The 12,906-nt window shown below is 38.3% G+C and overlaps 1 protein-coding gene across 10 annotated transcripts in view; it reads right to left on the minus strand.

Annotated features, from left to right (window-relative positions):
- PAK3 (p21 (RAC1) activated kinase 3) overlaps nt 1–12,906 on the minus strand; it is a 530,673-nt gene that overhangs the window by 51,819 nt on the left and 465,948 nt on the right. For all 10 annotated transcript variants that reach the window (XM_081044041.1, XM_081044039.1, XM_081044038.1 and 7 more), the window contains one exon: nt 12,835–12,898. In XM_081044041.1, the coding sequence (XP_080900167.1) occupies nt 12,835–12,898 (64 nt within the window). The remainder of the gene's footprint in view (nt 1–12,834; nt 12,899–12,906) is intronic.

Below are 12,906 nucleotides of genomic sequence, written 5' to 3' on the forward strand. Positions count from 1 at the left end.
TCTTTGTGTCTTCTTCAATTTCTTTCAAAAATGTCTTATAGTTTTCAGCATATAAATCCTTCACATCCTTGGTTAAGTTTATTCCTAGGTATTTTATTCTTTTTGCTGCAATTGCAAAAGGAATTGTTTTTTCTATCTCTTTTTCTGAGATTTCATTGTTGGTATATAGGAAAGCAATGGACTTTTGTACGTTGATTTTGTAGCCAGCAACTTTACTATATTCATTGATTGTTTCTAATAGCTTTTTGGTGGAGTCTTTAGGGTTTTCTATGTATAGCATCATGTCATCTGCGAAGAGTGACAATTTAACTTCTTCATTCCCAATTTGGATGCCTTTTATTTCTTTCTCTTGCCTGATAGCTCTGGCGAGGACTTCCAACACTATGTTGAAAAGCAGAGGTGATAGGGGACAACCTTGTCATGTTCCTGAACGTAGAGCAAAGGGCTTCAGCTTTTCACCATTAATTATGAGGTTAGCTGAGGGCTTGTCGTATATGGCCTTTATTATGTTGAGGTATTTTCCTTCTATACCAATTTTAGTAAGTGTTTTAATCATAAATGGATGTTGTATCTTATCAAATGCCTTTTCTGCATCAATTGATAGAATCATATGATTTTTGTCCTTTATTTTGTTTATGTGATGTATCACATTGATGGATTTGCGAATGTTGAACCATCCTTGTGCCCCGGGGATGAACCCCACTTGGTCGTGATGAATAATCTTTTTAATGCATTGTTGTATTCGATTTGCTAGAATTTTGTTTAGGATTTTAGCATCTGTATTCATCAGAGATATAGGTCTGTAGTTTTCTTTTTTTGTGTTGTCCTTACCAGGTTTTGGTATCAGGGTAATGTTGGCCTCATAAAATGAGTTAGGGAGTACTGACTCTTCTTCAATTTTTTGGAAGAGTTTGAGCAGGATTGGTATTAGATCCTCTTTGAAGGTTTGGTAGAATTCACTGGTGAAGCCATCTGGTCCAGGACTTTTGATTTTGGGAAGGTTTTTGATGACTGATTCAATTTCCTTACAGGTGATCGGCCTGTTAAGATTTTCCAGTTCTTCCTGATTCAGCCTTGGAAGGCTATATGTTTCTAAGAACTTGTCCATTTCTTCTAAGTTATTAAATTTGGTGGCATATAGTCCTTCATAGTATTCTTGGATAATCCTTTGTATTTCTGTGGTGTCCGTGATAACTTCCCCTTTTTCATTTCTGATTTTGTTAATTAGTGTCTTCTCTCTTTTTATCTTAGTGAGTCTAGCCAAGGGTTTGTCGATTTTGTTAATCTTTTCAAAGAACCAGCTTTTTGTCACATTAATTTTTTCTATTGTCTTTTTGTTCTCTATTTCATTTAGTTCTGCTCTGATTTTTGTTATTTCCTTTCTTCTGCTGACCTTGGGTTTCGCTTGTTCTTCTTTTTCTAGTTTTTTAAGGTGTAACATGAGGTTATTTATTTGGGATTTTTCTCGTTTCTTGAGATAGGCCTGTAATGATATAAATTTCCCTCTTAAAACTGCTTTCGCGGCATCCCAAAAATTTTGGTAGGATGTATTTTCATTGTCATTTGTTTCTATGTATCTTTTGAGCTCTCCTCTAATTTCTTCTTTGACCCAGTCGTTCTTTAAAAGTATGTTGTTTAATCTCCATGTATTTGTGTTTTTTCCTGCTTTCTTTTTGCAGTTGATATCCAATTTCAAAGCTTTGTGATCAGAGAATATGCTTGGTATGATTTCAATCTTCTTAAATTTGCTGAGGCTGATTTTGTGTCCCAATATATGGTCTATCCTTGAGAATGTTCCATGTACACTAGAAAAGAATGTATAGTCTGATGTTTTAGGATGAAGTGCTCTATATATGTCAATTATGTCCAATTCATCTAATGTGTCATTTAGGGCTGCGATTTCGTTATTTATCTTCTGTTTGGATGATCTATCCATAGCTGTCAATGATGTATTTAAGTCCCCTAGTATAATTGTGTTTTGGTCAATTTCTCCCTTTAGTTCTGTTAGTAGTTGCTTGGTATATTTCGGTGCTCCCTGATTGGGGGCATAAATATTGATGATTGTTATGTCTTCTTGTTGTATAGTCCCCTTTACCATTATGAAATGTCCATCTTTGTCTCTTGTTATCTTTTTCACCCTGAAGTCTGTTTCATCGGAAATCATTATGGCTACACCTGATTTTTTCTGGGTACCATTTGCTTGAAATGTCAATTTCCACCCTTTCACTTTGAGTCTATGCTTGTCCTTGTAGCTGAGATGTGTCTCTTGTAGGCAGCATATGGTTGGGTTTAGTTTTTTGATCCAATCTGCTACTCTGTGTCTCTTTATTGGTGAGTTCAGTCCATTTACATTTAAGGTGATTATTGATATGTGAGGATTTCCTGTCATTCTGTCTTTAGTTTTCTGTTAAGCCTGTGTCTCCATTGTTTCTTTGCCTTTTTGTTGTTGTCTGTTATTTCTGTGTGGTAGTATTCTATGATGTTTCCCTCTGTTTCTTCTTTTATTACAGTATATATTTCAGATTTGGATGTTTTTTGAGTGGTTACCCTTGAGTTTATGTAAAAGAAAGTTTGATATTTAGAGTATTCCAGTTTCTTCAGTACGCTTACTTTCTCTATTCCCATATTCCAGTTCAGGCCTTTACGCTCCCCCTTTTTATGTTTCGGTTGCCACAAGTTGTCCCTGTTGATGGTGGTCTAATAGCCTCCTTTAGTATTTCTTGTAGTGCAGGTCGTGTATTAGAAAATTCCCTCAGCTTCTGGATGTCTGGAAAGGTCTTTATTCCTCCTTCATATCTAAAGGAGATCTTTGCTGGATATATTATTCTTGGCTCATGATTTCTCTCTTTCAATAGTTTGAATATTTGGTTCCATTCCCTCCTAGCTTGTAGAGTTTCTGCTGAAAAATCTGATGATAATCTAATGGGCTTTCCTTTGTAAGTTACCGTCTTCTTTTCCCTGGCTGCCTTGAGGATTCTTTCTTTATCATTGATTTTAGACAGCTTCAATACAATGTGCCTTGGTGAAGGCCTGTTGGGATTGAGGTAATTAGGTGTTCTATTTGCTTCTTGGATTCGAGGATCCAGTTCTGTCCACAAGTTTGGGAAGTTCTCATCGACGATTTGTTTGAATATATTCTCTGTTCCCTTCCCTCTTTCTTCTCCTTCTGGTATACCCATTATTCTTATATTGCTCTTTCTGATGGAGTCAGAAAGTTCTTGTAGAGTTCTTTCATTTCTTTTAAGTCTCAAGTCTCTTTCTTCTTCCCTCTGTGTAAATTCCAGGTTCCTATCTTCGATGTCACTGATTCTTTCCTCCATCTGGTCAACTCTACTACCTAAGCTGGATATTTTATTGTTAATTTCTTCTATTGAGTTCTTAATCTCCAGAAATTCTATTTGGTTCTTTTTCAAGATTTCAATCTCTTTTGTAAAATGCTCATGGTGTTCTTTGATTGTGTTTCTGAGTTCATTAAACTGCCTTTCTGTGTTTTCTTGCATCTCGTTCAGTTTTTTCAGAATTGCTATCTTGAATTCTCTGTCATTTAAATCACAAAGGTCCATATCTCTAAGTTCCTTTTCTGGAGACTTTTCACTTTCTTTCTGAGCTATCTTGTTGCCTTGGTTATTCATGGCAATCACTGATTTACTATTTCTCTTCCTAGACATCTACAGGAGTGTCTTCTGCAACAGGTTGATAGGTATGCGAAGAGCTTTTGGAGTTCCAAAGCTCTTTCTGCACCAGATTCAGAGCCCGTTTGTTTTAGCAGTTCTGTTTACTCCTGCAGGGATCCGCCCAGATAGGTGGGGCCAGGGGCGGGGTGAGTTGTGAGAGGTGGCCCAGAGCAATGGCGGCGACCACCACCACAGCCAGTCCTGCTTCCACAGCTCCCGCCCCTTTGCCGGAACTAGTTGAGCTGAGAATCTGTGTCTGCGGTCCACAGTTCTCAGAGCAGCAAATATTCTGTCCTTTGATCCGACACTGCTACTTTATAGCTTCTAGCACCGGGCAGGTGGGGGCGGGGCGAGCTCTGGGAGGGTAGGGAGGGGGTGGCTAGTTTCCGTGCCTAAGGCTTCCGTTCTCCGCTCGGCAGTGAGGGCTTAAACCACCGATTTCAGCCCTCTTCCCTCAGTCTTTGCTCTGAGGTCTGCCGTGAGCGAGCGTTGGGTTCAGCGGTTTTGTATGCTGCCCCCTCAGCCCTGCGGGCCGTGAGCGGAGCCCTAGCAGTCCGAGTCCTTCCCTCTCCCGCAATGGCGGTAGTTCCGGGAGCAGCGGGCTCCGAGCACTGAGCTAGGTCTGTGTCCTGCGCCCGCGCAGCTCCGTCTCCGCACTTCTCCTCTCCCTCCTCCCCCGCTCGCGCGATTCACCCACCTGGAGTTGAATTCAGTAGTCGGCCTCTTCGTCTTGCCTGTCTGCTGTGCAAGGAGTCCTTTGTGGAGTTATTGTTGTCCGATTCGTTGTAAATTCCAGGGGAGCGTTACAGAGGCTCACCTCACGCCGCCATTTTTTTTTTTTGGGCCGGTGAAGATTCTTAAGTTTCCACCAGATATAGTATTTCTGACAAACTCATGTTGTTCAGTTAATGATAATTTGTGGGAGGATCACACCTTTTTTCTCTCTTTTATTATTTTTTTTAAACTTAGCACACATCTGCTCAAAATATCTAAATTTGGTTAACAATTATAGATCACTTTTCACAGCAAAGCTGGTAAAATTATGTCATTTTTAACCTTCAATTCACAACTATGGCCTCAAATGACTGGACATGCAATTCTGCAATTGATTTATGGAAGATGGAGGCCAATTCTCTGGCCTCAGGCCTGAATGCTGGGATGGTAGAAATCCATATTGGAAAAATTTAATTTTCCAAGAAGATGAGGGTGATTAATGCAGAAGTTCTTCTCTGGCTCCTAAGAGTAAGCTTTTGTGCTTCCTGAAGCTGAAAGCTTGATACTGGAGCTGATTATTCCTAGCACCAAATGATTACTGTCAGGGGTTTGAATGTCACCATTTATAATAGGTAAAGCAAACAATAAAAAAAACAGAATTAATGAAAAGAAAATAAAAACTTTATATATTGAGAATGGAGACTAGTTTGTTTAACTTAGGCCAACAATTCACGGGGAAAAAACACAGAGGGATTTAAGAAAATTAATTTAAGTGGATTTCTTTGGTCTACAGAGAAATAAATCAATATTTTGATCATTTACTTTAAAAACTAAGAACAGAGAACAAAAATATACTAAAACAAAAATTAGCAAATTAATAAATGATAAAATTAAAGTAAATAAATAGAGTTAAATTACTAGATTATATCTTAAAAGCTATTTAGAATGCATCTTGATTTTACATTATGATCATTGTGTGTGTGTGTGTGTGTGTGTATGTGTAAATGCACAGTGGGAGGTGAAAATGAATGAAAAAGACAAATGTACAGGACACACAAAAGATAAAGAACCAGATATGGTGAAGCTGATCAAGTCATTATGGGGAAACAGCGATGAGGACAAATTGAGAAAGAGAAAGATCAATACAGGTAGAGCTAGAGCAAGGTAGTACACACACACACACACACACACACACACACACACACACGGAAACATAGAGGACAGAGGAAAAGGAGAGCTAGAAAGACAAACATTCTTATTAGTTCAAGAAATATTTATTGAGGCAAAAACAGATCCAGAGAGATGGGGAGGCATACGGGGATTTCTGTAGGTCTCTGATCTTGGCCAAGTAAACTTTTGCTGTGGACCAAAATTGTACAAAATTGTTTTGGGGGGCCTACTTAGTGTAAAAGCACTGTGCCAGATAGTAAAGGAGACAAAATGAGACACAAAATAGACTTCCTACCCTCTAAAGACTTACTTAAAAGTTGAATTGAGCCTATGAGTAAACCATCTGCTGGTTTCATTATTTGTTAAAATGATGTATTTGCTGGAAATTTAAAACAGACCTTTCTGCAGTGGCAAGCAGGATTTCTACTTTGATTTTTCATTTTAAATTATAATACTTTACAAAGGTATGCAGAAATATAGATCTTTCCTTTTGCACCTTTATGGGTCAGAAGTATAAATAACAACAAAGAGGGGAAATCTCTTTGGTATGCAAAGTTGCTTGGTGGCCCAATCTTTGTTCTTGCAGAAATCAGTTTTGATTCATTACCTGGTAACTGGGAGATATTTGAAACCATTTGTTACTTTTTTCTTTTCTAAATTCAATGCTATTTTTGACTCAATTGGGTCCCAGTGGGAATGAATAATCAAAACAAAATTATAACATCATCCATTCCCCTCTCCCCGAAAAACAATTCTAAAAAAAAAGAAAACACACACATCACTTCATGAATAAATAGCTTCCATATTTAAACCTCTAACTAGAGCAGTGCTGTCCACTAGAAATATAATGTGAGCCATATTTTAAAATTTCTGAGAGGTACATTTAGAAAGTTTAAAAGGTGAAATTAGTCTCAATATATTTTATTTTAAACAATGCATGTAAAGTATCATTTCAACATGTAATGGATACAAAATTTATTGAGATATTTTATATCATATGCTCTGCTTACCCTCTAGTCAAAGTGTCTAATGAAGGCTTCCCTTATTTCTCGAGATAAATTGGCAATTTCAAAAGAAACTTTAGTGAAAAACAAACAAACAAACAACAAAAAAAACGCTAAGGGAAAGAATCCAATAAAATATAAAAATCATGAAAAATAGTAAAGCTTACACGTAATATATAATTTTCTGAACCTAAGAATCCCAGTGAAAGCAGTAAATTGCTTGAACAAATTCCACATTCACTTATACAAAAACAGACTCTAATGGCTGATTGGCTAGCACAATTTTGCAGGTACATTAGCTGCATCCCATCCTTCCCAGCACCTTGTCTCATCCAAGAGACCTCTGGGGTACTATCTGGGTTCCTGGCATATAGTAGTTGGTGCATCTAAATATCTTGTCACATTCCTCATTAAAACAAAACAAAACAAGCAAACAAAACAGCCCTTAAGAACACTTCAATTCTCTTTAAACAAAACTTTTTCTTTTTTCAATCATCGTTCGCTACTCAGGCCCTCCAGCGTAGTTTCACATTGAGGCCTCAGAACCATGCCTAATTACAGCTGACTGGTAATTTCCACCTTTAGCTTTAGTGAATAATTTAGCCCCATGGTTCCCATGTCTAGCTAATGATCAGGATTCTCTAAGGAATTTTTCCAAAGTTCCACACTTCTGAATCCCATTCCCCATTCCATACTTCTGAATCAAGTCTCTGGCAATGGGCGTGGGAAACTTTATTCATTTTTAAATTATAAAATTTTGTTTCATTTAAAAAATTTATTAAAATATAGCCAACACAAATATTATGAAGTGTGATAAAAATATACAGTGAATGATTAAATAAAATACTATTATAGTAAAAGACACAGTGCCACCAATCCCCCTCAAAATACTCTCCCTTGCTTCAAACATACTTATCCCATTGTTCTTGCCCCTTTCTGAAGCAGTTCTGGAAGTCCTCCTTCGTGAATGTCTTTAGTTGTGCTGTTGTGGCTGCCATGATATCCTGAATTGATTCAAGACATTTACCTCTCATGGTCATTTTAACTTTGGGGAAGAGCCAGAAGTCACACAGTGCCAGATCCAGTGAAAAAGGAGGATGAGGACACCCCATAATGTTGTTTTTTTTTAAATTAAACTTTATTGGGATGACAATTGTTAGTACAGTTACGTAAATTTCAGGTATACAATTCTGTATTACATCCTCTATAAATCACAGTGTGTGTTCACCACCCAGAGTCAGTTCTCCTTCCATCACCATATATTTGATCCCCTTTACCCTCATCTCCCACCTCCCTTCCCCTTTACCCTCTGGTAACCACTAAACTGTTGTCTGTGTCTATGAGTTTTTGTTTCTCATTTGTTTGTCTTGTTCTTTTGTTGCTTTTGGGTTATGTACCACATATCAGTGAAATCATATGGTTGTCTACTTTTGTTGTCTGACTTATTTTGCTTAGCATTCTAATCTCAAGATCCATCCATGTTGTCACAAATAGTCCTATTTCATCTTTTCTTACCACCAAATAGTATTCCATTGTGTATATATACCACAACTTCTTTATCCATTCATCTATTGAAGGACATTTTGGTTGTTTCCATGTCTTGGCCACCGTAAATAACGCTGCAATGAAATGTTTTTATTTGATAGAAATTGCCATATACAGAAGAAATGTGTGACACGGAGTTTTGTCATGACGGAAGAAGATTCACGGCACAGTTTAAAATACACCCTCCCTCAACAATAGCTCACACCCAACTGACTGCATCGAACAAGTTGAAACTTGTCACACCCTGTTACTAATGTTTGACACTCCACTTTCCCTGTTAAGATCCCTGCCTTTCCATTGGATAGCACTCAGCAGCAGCATTCACCATATTTTGTGACCCTAATGGAAAGGCTCCATATCGCACATCACTTCTGGTACAGTAATTTCTGTCAAATAAAAACATTACAGTGTGTCCTCATACACCTTGTTCACCAAATCTGGCACCATGCAACTTCTGGTTCTTCCCCCAAATCAAAATGACTATGAAAGGTTAACGTTTTGAATCAATTCATGACATTGAGGCAGCCACGACAGCACAACTAAAGACACTCATAAAAGAGGACTTCCAGAACTACTTCAGAATGTTGCAAGAATGATGGGATAAGTGTGTTTAAATCTAGGGGGAGTAATTGAGTGGGATTAATGGTAATGTGTCTTTACTGTATTTTTTTTCTTTTACAATTTAAACATTCACAGTATTGTTTGATCACACCTCATGTTATTGGTTTCAGGTGTACACCTTAGTTATTGAACATTTACATACCTAAAGAAATGACCACCATAATAAATCCAGCAACCATCTGACAATGTACCATGCCATCACAATATTATTGATTATATTCCCTATGTTGTACATTAACTCCTCATGACTTATTTGTTTTATACCTAGAAATTTGAACCTCTTATTCCCCTTCATCTTCCCCCCTTCTTAATTTTTCAATTCCAGCTGAAATTCAATATTATTTTACATTAATTTCAGATGTACAGCATAGCGGTTAGACATTCATATAATTTAGGAAGTGATCCTCTTGACTACTCTAGCAGCCACCTGGCACTATACATAGTTATTACCATACTACTGACTATATTCCCTATGTTTTATGTTACATCCTCATGACTATTTTGTAACTTCCAATTTGTACTTAATACCTTCACCTTTTTCACCCTGCCCCAACCCCTTCCCATCTATCACCCTGATAAATCTAGTACCAATCTGACACCATACATAGTCATTACAATATTGTTGACTATATTCCTTATGCTATATGCTACATTCCCAAGACTGCTTTGTAACAACCTATTTGAACTTCTTAATCCCTTCACCTTTCACATACCCACTCCAACCCCACTACCATCTGGCAACCAGAAAAATGTTCTCTGTTTCTCTGAGTTTGTTGCTGTTTTCTTTCTTCATTTTGTTATTTAGATTCCACATACAAGTGGAAATCACATTGCATCTGACTTTCTATGTCTGATATACCTCATTCAGCACAATACCCTCCAGGTAATCCATGCCACCACAGATGGCAAGAACCCATTCCCTTCATTCGTTGTCTCTTGTTATAATTTATCTGTTATAAGTAGTGCTACACCAGTTTTTCTTTGTTTCCATTGTCATGAAATATGTTTTTCCATTCCTTTACTTTCAGTTTGTGTATACATTTTGATCAGAAGTGAATCTCTTGTAAGCAGTATATGTAAGGGTCTTGTTTTCTTACTTATTCAGTTACCCTATCTTTTTTTTTATTGGAGCATTTAATCCACTTACATTTATAGCAATTGTGGATAGATTTGTAGGTATTGTCATTTTATTATTCATATTTTTATCTTAAGTAAGTTCCTTTAACATACTTTGTAATACTGGTTTGGTGGTGATGAACTCCTTTAGCTTTTTCTTTTCTGGGAAACTCTATCTGTCCTTCAATTTGAAAAGATAGCTTTGCTGGGTAGACTAATCTTGGTTATAGGTCCTTGCTTTTTATCACTTTTAGTATTTCATGCCAATCCCTTCTTGCCTGCAAAAATTCTGTTGAGAAATCAGCTGACAGTCTTATGGGAGCTCCCTTGTAGGTAACTAACTGCTTGTCTCTTCCTGATTTTAAAATTCATTTTTTGTCGCTAACCTTTGGCATTTTAATTATAATGTGTCTTGGTGTGGGCTTGTTTTGGTTCATCTCTTTTTTAAAATTAAATTTTATTGGGGTGACAATTGTCAGTAAAGTTACATAGATTTCAAGTGTAAAATTCTGTATTACATCATCTATATATCGTATTGTGTGTTCACCACTCAGTCAGTTCTTCCGTGCCTTGTTTACTCTTTTATCTTTCTGGCATTCCTATGATGCTAAAGCTGGTATGCTTGATGTTATCCGCGATAACTATTAAACTATTCTTATTTTTCTTGTATTCTTTTTGCTGTTCTGATTGGGTGTTTTATGTTACCTTATCTTCTAAATCACTGATTCAATCCTCTGCTTCATCTAATCTGTTGAGTCCCTCTAATGTATCTTCATTTCAGTCATTGTATTCTTTATTTCTGAATGGTTCTTTTTTTAAATTTTTTCTATCTCCAATTTTATGATTCCTATCTCTTTCTTGAAGTTCTCCCTGAGATCACTGAGCATCCTTGTAACCAGTGATTTGAATTTTGTGTCTGGTAGACTGCTTGTCTCCATTTTGTTTAGTTCTTTTCTGGAGCTTTGTTCTGTTCTTTTATTTGGGACATGTTTCTTTGTCTCCCCATTTGGGATGCCTCGCTGTATTTGTTTCTATGTTTTAGGTAGAGTTGCTATGTCTCCCAGTATGAGTAGAATGGCCCTATGCAGTAGGTGTCCTGTGGGGCCCGGTGGTGCAATCTACACAGTCACCTGACCTGGGTGCTTCAACTGTGTCTCTTGTGTGGGTGTGTGTGCCCACCTATTGTCGTAGAGTCTTGGTTGCTGTTGGCACATCAATGAAAAGTACTGAACTTAGGGCTGTTTGGTTGTGAAGACTGGCTAGGACTACAGTGGAAGAGCTGTGGTGCAGGGACTGACTCGACTCCATGGAGGAAGATTCACTTTAGTGGGGCTCTGGCACCTGTAAAGCCTGCCATTTGGGTGTGTTGTCCTTGGAGGTAGCTGGGTTATGCTCCAGCTCAATCCATAGCTGATCGCCAGGCATGCCTGCCCTGGGGCATCTTAAAGGAGGTCCTGTCACAGGCCAAGTCCAGCTGGAGAATGTGCCCTGTTCGGGGCAACCTGACATGAGCCAGAAGGTAATCTGCCATCCGTGTTGGGCTTGGAGGTGCCTTGAGAGGGCCAATTGCAAACTGATGCTGGCTGTCACTAGTGCTGGGCTTTGGGCTACTCAGCAAGTAGTAGGGGGCATGCCAGATGCTGCTTGTTTGGGTTTTGTGAACCTTTTAGATGTTTTAGGAATGTCTGTACCATGAGTTAAGACAGGCTGTTTGTACAGAAAAGCCACTGGCAGTGATTTGGGTATGCCCAAAAGTTGGGTAGGGCAGGATATCAGGGAAACAGAAGGTGGGTGAATGAACAGTTAGCCATGTTGTTGGAGACTCAGATATGGTGGTGCCATGTCTCTACGCCACAATAGGGGAGTGCTTGATAAAGAAACAATGGATTCTACCAGTACTTCTGTCTGGGAGAATGCTGACTCTCCAGGCCTAATCCTGCAGCCAGATGAGTCAGTTCTTCCCTGTATATCCCTGGCACCTTCTGAGCTGATGCCCCAGGTCTGAAGCTCAGAGTGAGTGAGCCTGTCACCAAGTAAGCCTGTGCACTGGCCCTTTAAGAGGATCTCAGGGGACTTCAGCTGCTCTGTCTCACTCAGCCACAAACTCTTCTGGTTTTCACAGCGAGAAGTTAAGGTAATTTCTCTCCCTGGCACTGGAACCCTGGGCTTGGGATCCTGGTGTGAACCTGGGACCCCAGGCTCCTCCAGGGGAGGCTTCTGCAGATGAGATATCTCTCCCTAATTTTAAAGGTCACATAGGGGTGTGAGACTGGCTTGTTCTGCATCTCTGCCTCTCCTACCAGTCTCACAGTATCTTCTTCTGAATGTCCTTAGAGGTAGGACTTCAGTTCAGCTAGATTTCAGATTATACTCAATGACAGTTGCTCTGTAGTTTAGATGTAATTTTGGTGTGGTTGTGAGAGGAGGCAAACACAGTGTTTAGCTACTCCAACATCTTGATCCAGCAACTTTATTCTTAATGAACATAGTAGGTGTAAATGATGCTCTCCATCTTGTTTTGGGGTTGTTGATCAGTTTCCTCCTAAATGAGATTGTGAACTCTGTCCATCTCTGGACAGAAATTCAATAAGGATTTTCCCTACCCTCACTCTGTCACTTTCCTGTTTGATAATGAAACAGGATCTTAAGTATAACATTCATATAGATAAAGGGGGTTTTCATATAAACTAGACATTTCTCTATCCATACTCCTTTTCTAGAAAAATCAGTTTGAATCATCTAAGTATGTGTGATCAAAATATCCCTAAATAAATTCATTGTCAGTCCAACAATAGTGAAGATTACAGCAGAATATGTTCCTTGGTTAATTAACAGTCATCTGTCAACCAGAAAGGTTAACATTGAGGATGCAAACATGAATATGACCCACCAAATGAGAAGCATAATTTATGAGAAATCCAACCTGTTATTGAATTTTAATGTATATCTCGGGTGTTTACCTTTTGACAGTTCAAGTAAGAATAACTTACCCTTGACCAATTTTTTCAAATCTTGTGTATTTTTTCTTTGGGTCACCAACACTCACAATACTTCCTGAGTAG

The sequence above is a fragment of the Rhinolophus hipposideros genome, assembly GCF_964194185.1.
Source record: "Rhinolophus hipposideros genome assembly, chromosome: X".
Classification (NCBI taxonomy): Eukaryota; Metazoa; Chordata; class Mammalia; order Chiroptera; family Rhinolophidae; genus Rhinolophus; species Rhinolophus hipposideros.